Source organism: Pseudorasbora parva, chromosome 20 (genome assembly GCF_024679245.1).
Source record: "Pseudorasbora parva isolate DD20220531a chromosome 20, ASM2467924v1, whole genome shotgun sequence".
Taxonomy (NCBI): domain Eukaryota; kingdom Metazoa; phylum Chordata; class Actinopteri; order Cypriniformes; family Gobionidae; genus Pseudorasbora; species Pseudorasbora parva.
The window spans coordinates 467043-484029 of NC_090191.1; the positions used below are offsets into that span (position 1 = coordinate 467043).

General features: G+C 41.0%; 1 protein-coding gene across 1 annotated transcript; it reads right to left on the reverse strand.

The window, feature by feature from the left end:
- Positions 1-207: 207 nt before the first annotated feature.
- Positions 208-10674, reverse strand: LOC137049935 (stonustoxin subunit alpha-like). The gene is made up of 4 exons (XM_067428679.1): positions 10584-10674; positions 8740-10422; positions 947-982; positions 208-728 (listed from the first exon to the last, which is right to left on the reverse strand). The coding sequence occupies exons 1-4, from the start codon at positions 10672-10674 to the stop codon at positions 208-210; spliced, it is 2331 nt and encodes a 776-aa protein (XP_067284780.1).
- Positions 10675-16987: the final 6313 nt, after the last annotated feature.

Consider the following 16987-nt stretch of genomic DNA (forward strand, 5'->3'; position numbering starts at 1 on the left):
CCACTAATTTGTCGCGGCTTTGAGCCGGTCGTGACAGTATTTATTACATACACACACACACACAAGTTGTTTCAGTGACAGAAGTTCAGAAGTAGTATTAATGTAATGACGATGCTCTATAATATCTCACTGTCACTGATTTATCATGAGCTCAAAGCATTATGGGTAGAATCTCTCATCAGCCTATCCTGATTCTTCAACACAGTTTCACTGATGATCCAATAGACCAAACCCAAACCCAGGATAGAGCGGCTGAGTGAATGTGGTCTGGACTGTGTAGATGAGTCTCATTGTGTCTCCAGAGACGCTGTAGAAGGACAGAGTTCCTGCACTGGGATCCACATACACTCCTACTCTATTATCTTCACTGCTGATGGGCTTTACATGGAGAGGAGTCTGTATGTTATTGTGTCTGAATGAGTATCTGGAGGGAGAGCAGATCAAACTCCAGGACTGATCATTACCTCCAAACACACACTTATTACGCCATCCCTTCCTGCTGATGCTCTTATATGACACTGATATATAAACACCACCACTCCACTCAATCTCCCAGTAAGAGCGTCCACTCACACTCTCACTACACAACACCTGATACCAATAATCAAATCTGTCCGGATGATCAGGATAGGACTGATCTGTGCCAGTGCTAATAATCTCTCTGTTCCCCTTAGACAGGCGGAGGTCTTTATTCACTGTGTTCAGATCCAGATTGAGCTGAAGTGAATCTGATGGAGAGAAAACACATTAGCATCAGGAATTATGAATCTGATCTTTTACTGTATCTGAACTCTTCATGTTCAATATATCAGCAGTGTCTCAGTTCAGTTTAATCATCATTCACATGATCAACTCTAAAACTCTTCTGTCATGTTTTCTTTCCTCTTCTCCAGGAAGAACATGAACACACTCATGAGTTTTTCTGCTTGTGTTGTCAGTGACTTACATTGGAGGAAGTCGCTCCTGGTCTCGGGATCAGGGTCTGTTGAAATCAGCAGACATGAAGAGTGTGATTGTCATCTGCAGATCATAAATTCAGATTGTGGATGTAACTGACTATTGACATGATTTGTATTAGTTCAGAGACGATTAAATGTTTTGTGTTTGGAGAGTTTGGGCAAGTTCAGCAGATCGCTCCTACTAAAAATGGAGTGAGTGTAAATATTACGGCCGCCACTGTTAATGAAGAGAATAACAGGCAGGCAAATACGGCTGCTGTATCATCCGAGTGGTCAGCTGTTCAAGGAGCCACACCAAGTACCTCGCATGAGGAGAGTGTGTGTCAGACGTGCGTGTGTGAGTGAGCGAGCGAGCGAGCGAGCGAGCGAGTGTGAGTGAGTGAGTGAGTGTGAGTGAGTGTGTGTGTGTGTGTGAGTGAGTGAGTGAGTGAGTGAGTGAGTGAGTGAGTGTGTGTGAGTGAGTGAGTGAGTGAGTGTGTGTGTGTGTGTAGTGAAGGTGATGACTTGCACCTCCACCACTGGGTGAATTTATACAACAGAAGAACAGAAGTGGCAGGGCAACATAGTAAGTTTGGTCAAACTTTCTCGGGCCAGTACGGGCCTCAAATTATTGGAACTGCCTCCCGATGGAACTCTGAGAGAGCACCAGCTATTTATTATTTAAATTTACACTTAAGAAATGGATTAAAAACACTCAAAACTGTCATCATTAATAGTTGGTTTATCTTATCTTAGGTACTGCCCTTCTTTGTATTGTATTCATTATTATGTATCCATTTTGTTCAATAGTATTTTTGTTTTACATGTTTTTTATTTATTTATTTTTTATTATGATGCTGTGTCTACCTGCCAAGGGACTACAGATGAAAATTAGCTCTCTAGCTAACTCTGGCGCATTTACATTTTGAGTGTAAAACCAAAAATGTTAATTAATGTGCATTGTCCCTTTTAAATAAACAATAAAAAATAAAATAAAAATAAAAAAGTACATCTTACAAGGCCAAGGTCAACCAACCATCCATGAGAGAATCTTCTGTAGGGTAAGCATGAATTCATTCAAAGGGTTGTTGACCGATTATTGATTTTGTATTGTTCATTAAAGGGTAGAGAATCATTCACATAGATCACTGGTAAAGACTAAACAAGATAGTGTAGGTTTAGACCTAATTCTGACCTGACAGCACAAGGCTACTTCGCTGCAATTATTATTATTATTGTATTCTAAGGCAGTGGTTCCCAAACCTGTCCTGGGGACCCCCACCACTGCACATTTTGAATGTCTCCCTCATCTAACACACCTGATTCAACTTATTAGCTCATTAGTGGAGACTGCAATACTTGAATTAGGTGTGTATAATGAGGGAGACATACAAAATGTCCTGTGGTGAGGGGTCCCCAGGACAGGTTTGGAAACCACTGTTCTAAGGGTTAATCAGGACCTGAGATAAATACCAGTGCTGCGTTCCACTCCACTTTAAGACACGGACTTGCAAACTTCCCTAAGCACTTCCCCTTGGGGGAATCCCTGCCGCCATTTTGAAGTGCGTTCCACTTCGTTAATTGGACAAGGGAAGTTTATATGGACAGACCCTTACTCCCTCGATTTTGACCGAGTGAGCGAGTCTACTTCATATGTACACTTCAGGCAGCTTCATATACCACAATGCAACGTGATTGTGACGTCACCACATATCACTTTTAATTTACCCCACCACAAACAACTATGATATTTTTAAAAACATTTAAAACAACCCAAACACATCCATATACATATAGAATGCTGCATTAAACAGTTTCGTAAATGAAAAAAAAATAATAATAAATCAACTCCATAGTGGATTCCAAGTGATCAAGGGTTTAGGGCGTTCCAGTTCAGGCCATTGCAAAGTTTCCGCCAGTAGTGGGCACTCATGCAACGTAAGCAATGACGCACATCCGAGTGAACGAGACGGAGGGAAGTTAGCGAGTTAAGGGCATAATAAAAACGAACTGGAACGCAGCACAGCTCTCACCACAGTGCCCATGTTAACGGATTACAGCTTTCACACTGCACGCGGATGCGGTCCGTCAGTCCGTTCCAGGAGCGGTCGTATTTTTTGCTGTGCTGCACTGCTGCATTAAAGAGACAGAACGTTATTCGCATTTTATTTATTTATTTTGTATTTATTTATAACTTTTTTTTAATTTTCTTTACAACTGTTTCTATTTTTATTTTTACACAATGTATTATTTTTCTTATGCATGTGTTATCCCTATTTTAATTCCTTTCTATGTAAAGCACTTTGAAATGCCATTGTGTATGAAATGTGCTATATAAATAAACTTGCCCTGCCCTGCATTGAAATAAATATGTACTGACGTGAAAGTCAAGCAGTTTCACCACAGATGCATATAATTTAAAATATACTAGTTTCAAAGTCAAAACATGGCTTTCTTTCTCAAGTAAAGCAACGAAATGACACCTTACCTGGCATTTAAGTAAAAATGGATAGCACTCGTCCTTTCTTGGAGGTGGAAAACAAAGTTCTTTATGACCTGCAGTATTTCTTTTAAAAGGGTTTAAAAACGAAAGAAAAGACAAGAGTCGGTTGTTTTTGAATAGCCTATTGTAAGTTTCTAATTTAAAATGTTTATGATTTTAGGCTATAAACTATGTTTAAATGTTTTGCTACTTGTGTGAGCTAAATCTAAAGCACTAGGCTATATAAATATGAATTGCAATTCTGACGAGCCACGTTCAGTAACAACTTTTGGATTTTAAATAAAAAATAATGAATTAATGCTGTTTGTGGAATGCAACAGTGGATCAGATTCGCACTGCAAGTGCAGCATATGTGAAAGCACAACGGGGTGTGCGGCTCCTTTACTGCATACACAATGCAGACGGAGTACGTGTGAAACGGGTGTGACTGTTTTGAGAAAAGATTCGAAGGGCCGAGAGTGTCGAGAACAGTGCCATCTGGTGCTTATTTAAAATAACAGCCAGAAGCATGTGAAAGATAGCCTGACAAACCAGACCCACATCAAGATGTTTGGTCTGGAAACTCACCATTGACAGGGCTCAATCCGAGGGGCGGGATAAATGGCTGTCTTTCAAACTCCCTCTGTACGCGATAGGATAGCGCTATAACCACGGTCCACTGTAGCATCTTGTAGTTACATATATCTCAATAATAGAGGGGCCCACCAACATAGACAATTGGAAAAGTTTTTGGGGCCTGTTGAAGATAGACGGCATTCATCCCTCCTGGGCTGGTGCTGCTCTTCTCTCTAGTAATTTGGCACATAGTCTTAGAGTTAAACCTTGACTCACTGGGGCCCAGGTCAGGAAGCAGACAAACTGGCTAAACCAACCGTCTGCTAGCTGTCTCACGTCACCAAAGTCAGCTAAATCCCAGCACATAGAGACTCTTTCACCTAGATATTATCACATAGAGACCGTGTCTGTTCCCCGAATTAGTAAATACAAAAAAACATCAAAACCATTCAACAGTAAAAATTTAATTGATGTCCAACAGATATAATACGGATGAACAATTGATAAAGCTTGGGTTGCTGAATATTCGATCCCTTTCGCCAAAAACGCTTGTTGTCAATGATATGATTATAGATCATAACTTAGATGTGCTGTGCTTGACAGAAACCTGGCTAAAACCTGACGATTACATTACTTTAAATGAGTGCACCCCCCGAGATTATTGTTACAAACATGAGCCACGTCTGAAAGGTAAAGGGGGAGGTGTTGCTGTAATTTATAATAATATTTTCAGTATTACTCAGAAGTCTAGTTTCAAATATAATTCCTTTGAAGTTTTGGTGCTTTATGTAACGCTGTGTAGTGTAAATGATAAATCCCTTCTGACATTTGTGTTGGCTACTGTATACAGGCCACCAGGGCACAATACAGACTTTATCAGAGAATTTGCTGGTTTTGTATCAGAGTTAGTATTAGCTGTAGATAAAGTACTAATTGTTGGGGATTTTAATATCCACGTAGACAATGAAAAAGACGCATTGGGATTGGCATTTAGAGACATTCTAAACTCTATTGGAGTTAGACAACACGTATCGGGACCCACTCATCGCCTTAATCATACTTTAGATCTAATAATGTCACATGGAATAAATGTTGATACTGTTAAAATTCTGCAGCAGAGCGATGACATCTCAGATCATTACCTAATATCATGTATACTTAATTTACCTAAGGCTGCAAAGCCATCCCCTCGCTTCAAATATGGCAGGACGATAACCGCTGCGACTAAAGATTGCTTTGTCCATAATCTTCCTCATCAGTTCCATCTCCTCAGCATTACAGATAGCCAAGAGGAACTTGATGCTGCAACAGAAACTATTGACTCTCTCTTTACTAGCACTTTAGACATAGTTGCTCCCCGGCGCTTAAAGAAGATTAAAGCAAATAATCCAACGCCGTGGTACAACGAGCACACTCGGGCCCTTAAAACAGCAGCCAGAAAAATGGAGCGCAGCTGGAAGAAAACAAAACTAGAGGTTTAACACAGTTTGTGGAAAGAGAGCATGATGGCATACAGAAAGGCCATAAAAACTGCTAGATCTGCTTATTTCTCATCTCTTTTAGAAGAAAACAAACACAACCCTAAGTATTTATTCGATACAGTGGCCAAATTATCAAAAAATAAAGCTTCAGCTTCTGATGTTTGTAAACAGCACAGCAGTAATGACTTTATGAACTTCTTTACTAGTAAGATTGATAATATTAGGAATAAAATTATAACCATGCAGCCGTCTATTACAGTATCACTTCAGACAGAGCATTGTAGTGTCACTGAGGAAAAATTACACTCATTCACTACTATAGGAGAACACACACACACACACACACACACACACACACACACACACACACACACACACACACACACACACACACACACACACACACACACACACACTGCTCTAGGAGGAGAAGAATTGGCTAAACTTGTTAAATCATCAAAATCAACAACATGTATGCTTGACCCTATACCGACTAGGCTATTAAAAGAGATACTTCCAGAGGTCATAGATCCTCTGCTTAATATCCTTAATTCATCTTTGACATTAGGATATGTACCGAAAACTTTTAAGTTGGCTATAATTAAACCACTTATTAAAAAAACGCAACTTGATCCTAAAGAATTAGTCAATTACAGGCCAATCTCGAATCTACCGTTTCTATCAAAAATACTAGAAAAGGCCGTGTCTTCACAATTATGCTCCTTTTTAGAAAGAAATGGTATATGTGAGGATTTCCAGTCAGGATTTAGACCGTATCATAGCACTGAGACTGCTCTAATTAGAGTAACAAATGATTTACTCTTATCATCTGATCGTGGTTGTATCTCTCTATTAGTGTTACTCGATCTTAGCGCTGCATTCGATACTATCGATCACAATATTCTTCTGAATAGAATCAAAAATTATGTTGGCGTTAGTGGAACTGCTTTGGCATGATTTAAATCGTACTTATCTGACCGTTATCAGTTTGTAGCAGTAAATGAAGAGATGTCACACCGATCACAAGTTCAGTATGGGGTACCGCAAGGCTCAGTGTTAGGACCGCTGCTCTTCACCCTGTATCTGCTCCACTGGGAGATATCATTAGGAAGCATGGCGTTAGTTTTCATTGTTATGCTGACGATACTCAGCTCTATATTTCCTCACGCCCTGATGAAACCTACCAATTCACAAGATTAACAGAATGCATAGCTGATATAAAAAATTGGATGATTAGTAATTTCCTGCAACTTAATTCAGATAAAACTGAATTTTTAATTATTGGACAGAAAAGCTCCACAAGTAGTAACCGAGAATACTGTCTAACACTCGATGACTGCTCTGTCAAGCCCTCGTCGTCAGTGAGGAACCTGGGTGTGCTCTTTGATACCAATCTTTCATTTGAAAGCCACGTTTCTAGCATCTGTAAAACCGCATTCTATCATCTTAAAAATATATCTAAATTACGGCACATGCTTTCAATGCAAAATGCTGAACAGTTAGTACATGCGTTCATGAGCTCAAGGCTAGATTATTGTAATGCTCTACTGGGTGGTTGCCCTGCTCGCTTAATAAACAAACTCCAGCTGGTCCAAAACGCAGCAGCTCGAGTTCTTACTAGAACCAGGAAGTATGATCATATTAGTCTAGTTCTGTCAACACTGCACTGGCTCCCTATTAAACATCGCATACATTTTAAAATCTTGCTTATTACTTACAAAGCACTAAATGGTTTAGCTCCCCAGTACTTAAGCGAGCTCTTAACGCATTATACTCCATCACGTCTATTGCGGTCTCAAAACTCTGGCCAGTTGATAATACCTAGAATATCTAAATCAACTGCAGGCGGTCGATCATTTTCCTATTTAGCTCCTAAATTGTGGAATAGTCTTCCTAGCATTGTTCGGGAAGCAGACACACTCTGTCAGTTTAAATCTAGACTAAAAACACATCTCTTTACTATGGCATACACATAGAACATTTTTAACTTTCATTATTCAGATCAATTGATTGATTGTTAGGCTGCATTAACTAGGTCAGCCGGAACCGGGAACACTTCCCATAACACCTGATGGACTCGTTACATCAGAAGAAGAGTGGCATCTACGCTAATGTTAGTCTCTCTGTTTATCCCGAGGTTTATCCCGGATCTGGGCCCTGTCCGGATCGGATGGTGGACCTACCTGGACATGACCAGCTCATCCTGGAGTGTCTGCTGAGCCGTGTCAATTGGTGTCCCCTTCGAATTTGCCTCACCGGCACGTCATGCTCAATAAACCCGTCTTCGGCGCAATAATTCCGATCTTTCATGTATTCATACTCTTGTGTAATCGACGCCCCAACCTAAATAAATCCGTCTCTTCCGTGATACCCTGAAATTTTGAATATTCCGATCTAATATGATTTCTGACCTGTAAGGTTGCCAGAATAATAATCTTACACGGTGTGTTAATAGGCCAGAGGAGAACTGGCACCCCGACTGAGTCTGGTTTCTCCCAAGGTTTATTTTTCTCCATCACGCCCTGATGGAGTTTTGGTTCCTTTGGTCGCCTTTGGCTTGGCTTGCTCAGTTGGGGACACTAAAATTCTGATGAAATTATGATCACTGTTTTCTCCAGAACTACTGTACAGCCAAAGCTAATTTTGTTGCAATACTGTCTGGTTTGACACTGTGAAGCTGCTTTGACACAATCGTACAAAACAGTACAGATCCTTTGCATAATTAAACACTATTGTAAAATCTGTACAATTCTGTTTAAAAACCACACTTTGTTACCATATGAAACACACACGTTTCCCATTGCTAAACTCTGTTTGCACGAGTTACACTCTGCTGTGATAAACCTAAAACACTTTTAGCACTTCTACTTCTCTATGATTAGAGTAGGCTACCATCAACAAAGTACAAATATGATGTATATCTTCCAAACACTTCACAAGACCAATGATGCAGACTGATTGCAAGGAAGTGAGTTCATAATAGAATTTTGTGTGTTTTGCAAATCACTGTGTGTAGAGTTTTGCAACAAGTGTGAGGTTGACAATGTGCTTATAGTTGTGCAAATATGTGCTGATGTTTTGCTTTTTGAGTGTAAGGTTTTGCTAATAGTGTACTACTTTTAATTTTTGTGTGTAAGCAATCCAAAAAACTGTAATAACCACAACTGTGCAGGAAATACTGTATGGTTGTCAATACAAACACTGAGTGAGTGAAGCTAATTATAATTTTATATATATCAGGAAATATGCATATGACACTTACCTGGAGTCGTTATGGGGCCGATAGTGTCGCTGGCTTCACTCACTCCCACTTTACCCACTATCCTGCAGCGGATCAAGTACTGCTGTCCAAACTCCAATCCAGTCAGAGTAAAGTCTTCATCAGGTGTGTTTATGAAATGCCACTGTTCCCTGTTCACCTTCTGGTACTCCACTCTGTACTGCACAGTTTCTCCAGTTGGGGACTTCTGCAGTTTCAGGAACACACTATACGCCAGGACCTTCTTCACTTCTGGTGGGGGAGGCTTCGACACGGGCTGGAACTGAGTGTCTGTCAGCTTCCCTTTTTCATACAGACGGATGGAGGAGCGTGGACTGGATGGATCGGAGATGGCAGAAATAATGAATCTGTATCTCTTTTTATCTTTATTAGCCTCTGAAAAACTTCTGAAAAGAGAAATGGTCTCTCTCATCTTTAAGACATCAGTATTGTTGAAACACTTTTCTAATATAGACAGTGGATTCTTTACCACATCTAGCTCTTTGAATTCTTCAGATTCCAGAAACTTCTTCAGGGCTGAAAGATACGGGTCTTCATACTTCAGAGATGTGAAGGCCAAGCACACCACAACATTAATATTAGGATTAAGGAGACGGTTTAAGTCTTGAGTTTTGATTCCCTCCAGCAGCTCGGTGTGAGAACTCAAGAGGTTAAGTTCAGACTTTGCACCTTTTAACCACAGTTTATGCCTGTCATCTGTAAAAGGGGAGCTGTAGTGGATCATCAGGACATCTTCCAGTGACTTCTCCTCCGTCTCTCCTCCTCGTATAGCAGGCAAGACCCTGGCCACTTCTTTCATGAGCATCTTTTGGTAAATGTTAAGAGAGCTCTGAAATAAGCAAAGCCTCTCTTTGATGTCTCTGAAAACATTTACCAGTGTTTTTCTGGACAGGTCATTGCATGTCCTCTCTACTTCTCCCAGATCTTCTATTATAGCTTCAGTTTCAAAAACCAGACGTGTCGTGATTTCTCTTTCCAACCGAGCAGCTTTTGAATCCAGTAGAAAAAGAGGATAGAGCCAGACCCTTATTGGAACTGCATTCTGTGGATTCTCCTTCAGGATTACAGGGAGTTTCTTGTACACCTCTAGGGCCTCCGTGTAAGTGGTGGGGTTCTGCTTAAGGCGGAAGTCACCATGAAATCTGCAAGCAATGCTCTCAACCATTTTCTTATCACTATCTGTCATTTCCACAGCTCCTTTTCCCTCAACAGAAAATTCAGGGATGCTCTTGACCATGACATTCAGTTCTCCCTCAATCTCCTGCTTGTTTTCCTCTTCTGAAAATGTCCGATCAAACACCATGAAGGCCTGAGCTCCATAGAGTACAGCCGTGACCACATGAGTTGCAGTTTTCTGGTCAAACACCTGAGGGTAGGTGATCTGGCCCAGATGGCTCATAGTGAGCTGATCAAATCTGGAGGTTTCTTTGTAATACAGTGTTACTCTGGACTGTTGGTTTGAGGATCTGGTGTCATGCAGAAACTTGGCAGATCCTCCCACCTCCACCAGCCCTCCTAAGAAGCTGGCCTTCAGGGAAGCACTCACATCCAGGAGACTGAACTTACTAGACAGAGAGTCGGAGCTACTGAACTTCACATCTGTCCTGAGCTGTGGACGGGTGTCTAAATCTTTACTCAGTGACTTCTTATCCCACAGAGTTACACCTGAAATGAGAAATTACTTTAACAATCAAGTATGTTGGCACAATGAACTGTTGAAGAAACATGCAGGTTTTATCATGTTGTTACACAAGTACGGGTGATGCCACATTTGGGTAAGAGGAGAAAATAATATTTTATTTATTTATTTTAGGTTGGTACAACACCTGGAATGAAGGTATCCTTGCGGCAGTCATACAGCATACCAGGATACAGAGGTCTTCCTAGAGCTGCCACTTCAATGTGCTCTGATGCCATGGCTGCAGCAAATAACAGTGAACAATGGGGATATTTATACATTTGAAGTTTAATAGTGACTACTTTATCATTAGGGCCCAAGCCCTGAAAGGGTGCAGAGCCCTATTGTTCTTCTAAGGATTCTTCTTCTTATTATTTTTTTTCAAGGTTTTTGTCACTTTTGGAGCCCTTACCATGTTCAAAAACTCTTGAAACATTGCACACACATTGGAATCTGTGGCTATCAGGGCTGGGCGGAAGCTGGTACCCCGGAGTGACAGGAAGTGAGCTATTACTGGTTGTTTGAAAATGCATGCTCTGGAATTTGATATACTCCTCCTAGGCGATTCACCCGATCAGCAACAAACTCGGTCAGCATAAAGTTGAGACATTGAGGATCCTAAATTGATGGCAGCTCTTTGATATCTCAAACGGTTTGGCCATGGCAAGGAGATTAATTTATGGCGAGAAAAGAGAAACAGGAAGTGTGCTATAACTTCTGCATACATGGATTAATTTTAGTATGAGCATATTAACCTTGTTCAGTCAACACTGCACTGTCTCCCTATCAAACATTGCATACATTTTAAAATCTTATTTCTTACTCACAAAGCACTAAATGGTTTAGCTCCCCGGTACTTAAGCAAGCTCTTAACGCATTATACTCCATCACGTCTATTGCGGTCTCTAAACACTGGCCAGTTGATCATACCTAGAATATCTAAATCAACTGCAGGCGGTCGATCCTTTTCCTATTTAGCTCCTAAACTCTGGAACAGTCTTCCTAGCATTGTTCGGGAAGCAGACACACTCTGTCAGTTTAAATCTAGACTAAAAACACATCTCTTTACTATGGCATACACACAGAACATTTTTAACTTTCATTATTCAGATCAATTGACTGATTGTTAGGCTGCATTAACTAGGTCAGCCGGAACCGGGAACACTTCCCATAACACCTGATGGACTCGTTACATCAGAAGAAGAGTGGCATCTACGCTAATGTTAGTCTCTCTGTTTATCCCGAGGTTTATCCCGGATCTGGGCCCTGTCCGGATCGGATGGTGGACCTGCCTGGACATGACCAGCTCATCCTGGAGTGTCTGCTGAGCCGTGTCAAATGGTGTCTCCTCTGAATTTGCCTCACTGGCACGACATGCTCAATAAACCCCTTTCCGGCGCAATAACTCTGATCTTTCATGTATTCATACTCTTGTGTAATCGACGCACCATCCTAAATAAACCTGTCTCTTGCGTGATACCCAAAATTTTGAATATTCCTATCTAATATGATTTCTGACCTGTAAGGTTGCCAGAATAATAATCCTCCACGGTGTGTTAATAGGCCAGAGGAGAACTGGCACCCCGACTGAGTCTGGTTTCTCCCAAGGTTTATTTTTCTCCATCATGCCCTGATGGAGTTTTGGTTCCTTGCCACTGTCGCCTTTGGCTTGGCTTGCTCAGTTGGGGACACTAAAATTATGATCCAAGTTATTCAACTAAATATACAAATACAATTTATTAATTTGGTCATATTTAATTCTATAAACTATCCAAATCAAACTAGCCAGATCTTTGAAACAATCGTCATTGTAAAAGCGCTATAGAAATAAAATTGATATATATATATAATCCTCATTAGTGCCTGCACGGATTGGTCGAATGAGGCATCTACATGGTATATATTTATAATCGCGTCCGTTTGACCTTATCAGACAGAATTACTAGACGATGGGAACACTTGATGAGACTCGTTGGGTTATGAGGTAAAAAAATAACACAAATACTGTTGTGTTTCTCACAGAAACCAATCAGTTCGTGTCTTAAGATATCAATGTGTCATCAGGAGCAGCAGGGTTTTTGAGCACGTTGCCTAAGCATGTTTTTTTTTTTTTGTATGTTTTGCTCTCATAGAACCTTACCCATTCACATGATTATATGCCTGGCACACAGCAACTGTTGGAGTTAAAATTCTTCATTTGTGTTCTACTGAAGAAACAAACACACCTACATGTTGGATGCACTGGGGGTCAGCAGATAAACATCTAATTTTCATTTTTGGGTGAACTAACCCTTTAAGCAACAACATAATGCTGAAATTGCTGTGGATTACCCTTGCGATTTTGTGGATTATCAAGAATGGCACAGCGCTCACGCCACTACAGTCATTTGTTACCAGAGGCGCACTACTCACCTACAGCTGGGATGAGCCTCTGCAACTCCGGTCATCTATTCTCTGTGTAACAGAGGCCAGCTAGTAGTTGCTGTGCAAGAAAAGCTCACTCCTCTGACCTCAAGAGACGGTCTAGCGACTGACGCTAGAGGTTGCAGCCTTTAGCCTCCTTGTTAGAGCGTCTGACTCTGATGCCGGCGGACCCGGGTTCGAGTCCCGGTCCGAACAGTAGGGGTTACATTGGTGCTGTGACCCGGATGGGAGTGAGGTTTAGGGGGTGAGTGTAACCGAGGCCAGCTAAAAGTTGCTGTGCGAGTAAACCTCACTTCTCTGACCTCAAGAGAAGCTCTAGCAACTGACGCTAGAGGTTGCAGCCTTTAGCCTCCTTGTTAGAGCGTCCGACTCTCATGCCGGCGGACCTGGGTTCGAGTCCCGGTCCGAACAGTAGGGGTTACATCTGCAACAAAAAAACGGCTGACATCCCTTCGGAGATCCGACGTAGGAAAAGGGGCAGCCATGGCAGTGTCCGTGGCAGGGTAAGAAGGTGTCTTTTTAGACTACTGTTACCCTCTGTCATATTGGCCAATGTACGTTCCCTTCATAATAAGCTGGATCAACTTCATGCCAAGTGTCAGGGGGAGAGACTTTTCAGGGACGTGTGTATCATTTATTTTTACGAATGATCATGTTTGGAGAGTAGGGTTTCATGAATTGGTGTACCTATGGGATGTATGTCTGTGTATGTTGATGTGCAGCAGTTCTCTCATCCAAAACAAATTTCTCCTAAGGGAGACAATAAATGATACCTTGACCTTGACCTTGATTAACTGAATCCTGGCTCAATGAATCCATCTCTGACTCTGAGATCAGCCTGGACAACTTCTTGACCCTTCAGGCTGATAGGACCCATCAGTCAGGGAAGAAGAGGGGTGGAGAACTATGCGTCTATAAATAAGCGCTGGTGTACTAACATAAAAATACACAGCATCATATGCACACCGGACGTCCCTTCTATCCAAGATAATTTCCCACTGTGGTTTTAGAGTGTGTTTACTGTCCACCAGATGCTAACACACGAGCAGCAGCAGAGTTAATAGTGGAGAATTCTAACTCACTCAATGCTTTGTAAATACCCCTGAGCCCTGATGTTTTATATGGGTGATTACAACTACTTCAGTCTTGACAGCGTACTGCCTTCCTTCCATCAGTATGTGCATTGTCCCACAAGGAAGGGAAATATTTTGGATCTGTGTTACGGGAATGTTTTGGATGCATTTACTAGGGATCTCCCGATCCGATCACGTGATTTCAGACTCGATCGGAATCGGACGTTACCTCCCGATCAGGACTCGGATATATATGTATAGTGTCATTATTTTTTTTAACACATCAATAGGGTTGGGCATGGAGAACCAGTTCCAACTTGGAATCGTTTAAAAAATAACGATTCCATTGGAATCGTTTAGAAAATTTCTTTTGGGTTCCGATCATCGGTTCAAAACGCGCAAGTTTTGGTTTCCATGGCCACCTGATTTCCGGTGCTTGCGCGCCCGCTTGTTCTTTTAGCCATGGAAGCCCAGTAAGCGGCTCTGAAGTGTGGATTTATTTCACTTTTAAAAAGCCTGGGTTGGCACAGTGCAACTAGTGTTGTCAAAAATATCGATACTGAAATATCTGAAAAGATACGATAGCCTGCTCAGTTTCTACAGTATCGATCCCAGCTGCGCCCTCCTCTCCTCTCTGACTGACAGCCGCGCAGCTGCATATTCTCACTCAGCCCGGTTAACCCTCTGAACACAACGGACGCTCGTTCTGCTGGACTTTTCCTTACGACAGCGTGTTAGTATTAGTGTGTGATCGGTCTGAATTTCGCGTGGGATTGCACATAATTCTAAGAATCCCTCAGATTTCGCGCTCACATCTGAAGCGCACACACACACACACATACACATACCGTAATAAAGCCCCCTCTGACATACAAGTGCAAATATTTGCTTCTTTTTCCAGCTTATTATTGGTCAAATACACTCAAAGAATTATCAGTGCACATTTTGAAGAGTATTAATGTAAACACAGTCGTAAACAATTCAGGAAGAAATGACGAATGAGTAACAGGAACAGTGTTCAGGATCCATGAGTGCGGCAGGTCTTAAAGGGACAGCAGTCATTTGTTATTCAAAGTCAAACTACAAAAAGACAAACGATCACACTGCTCTTGACTGATCAACGTGTGTAACGTGTGTATGGTTTTATATGAAACTATTTAATTTTTGCAAAAAACATTATCCAATGTTATTTTAAATTTAATTAGCCACTTTGCGTTTTTTAATTCAGTTTCTTACCTGAATGTTAGACCTACCTGAAAAAATAAAGCAGTCTTTCATTTATATATTTTATTCTATTTAATTTATTTGTGCTATTTTTTGTAATATGTTTATTTGTTCTTATTTAATTACTGTTTAGTCGTCTTTTTAAATTCAATTTACCATTCGAAATCAAGCTTACTTGTGCTGTGTGTAAGCTATTGCAACACAATAACCCTGTTGTAAAAAATACATTGAGTTAGCAAATATTTGTGAGAGAATTTTAATAGTAATTGATCAATGTTTATACAGGTGGAAAAGCTTAAAAGCTTTATCATATAAAGTTATTTGTTAGTGTTTTTCAGTTATTTGATGCTATAAAAACGGGTGTGTGATGTCATGTTTGACAGCTGAGATCGACATCTTTGATTGAAGTTGTCACTGAGGCACTAACAAACTTTTTTCTAAATTTCTACATTTCCATAACTGTTCATTTCACATCAACATAATTAATTGTTCTGCATCTGTGAGAGTATGGGCGGGCTTTTGATATCGCCATTGAACTTCCTGCTCTCTACTGCGCAACTCCAGTCCCTGACTTTTTTTATATTTACTGTTGCACTAAAATCCAAAAGTGAAGAATTTGTTATTTATTACTTGATTGTTCACACTATCAAAGAAAAACTTAAATACAAAGAGAAAATAGAACATGAGTTTTCCACAATGAACACAAAACAAGCCTTCCAGAAAGACAGGACAGAATGTGAAACAAGATCATAGCATAATCACCTTTCCCACAACCTTTGCAAATAGTCTTAATACCTTCTATTTTAGATTTGAGGTCAATGACTATTAAGCTTAGCCTAGAAATCTAGACGCACCCTAGCGGCAGCAAATCTAATCTGCCACAAGTCTCATTTAGCAACTCTCAATACACTTCTGAGCTGTAAAAACCAAACTCTGGTCAGGCCAATCACATCGTGTATAGAGTCGATGGGCGGGGCTTAACATAATGACAGCCGAGTTGCGCTTACGTGCTTCTAGTGAACACAGAAACACTGGCAAACAGTGGTCTTTCAAATCACTTCCGCAACTCTGGAAGTCTTGGAGTTAAGCTTTTCTCTGAGAAAAGAACAAAGAACGGCACTGAATTCATTCATAAAAAGGGAAGATGTGTTCGGAGTTTAGCCGACCGGATACGGCGAAAGTTTAATCTGTCAGTTAGCGCCGCTTCACCTTCGTTGCTCTGGTTGGTTGTAGCGCTATCCTATCGCATGCAGAGGGAGTTTGAAAGACAACCGTTTATCCCGCCCCTCAGATTAAGCCGTCAATGGTGAGTTTCCAGACCAAACATCTTGATGTAGGTCTGGCTTGTCAGGCTATATTCAGCTGTCTGCAATGAGCTACTTAACGCTCTCCCTTTAAATCCATCAACAACTCCTCCCTTTACAGAGATGGATGTTTGACAGGAGCTGAGAAGGTGTAAAATTGGCAAGACCATGTGTGCCAAGCATTGGAGAAGGATCTTCTTTGAATGGTGTGTTAGAGGTCCCGAATCCAGTTATCAATGTTGACGACATAGAAACCCCAAACATTCCTTCAGTCAGTGATAACCCTTTACCAGTGATTGAGCCAGAGATTTCTGGAAATGCAGAGACCTGGACTACCAGAAGCCCAGTGAGCACCGCACCCTCAGAGACTGTTGTTCATAGATATCTGTATTAGGGTCGTACTGCTCCAAAAAGATTAGATCTATAAGTTTCTGTTTCTACAACTAATGATTCTTAAAGAGTTCTTTGAAGTTCAGTGATGTAATGTGCAATCTGGTTACCTGGACTTTTCTATGCACACACATAGA

What these genes read in the sequence shown, in the direction of transcription:
- LOC137049935 (XM_067428679.1), bottom strand. Translation starts at nt 10,674, where the DNA reads ATGGCATCAGAGCACATTGAAGTGGCAGCTCTAGGAAGACCTCTGTAT. An exon ending in CAAGGATACCTTCATTCCAG is followed by an intron (nt 10,423 to 10,583) that starts GTGTTGTACCAA and finishes TTCTCATTTCAG; the next exon opens with GTGTAACTCTGTGGGATAAG. An exon ending in CGGCCCCATAACGACTCCAG is followed by an intron (nt 983 to 8,739) that starts GTAAGTGTCATA and finishes TGATTTCAACAG; the next exon opens with ACCCTGATCCCGAGACCAGG.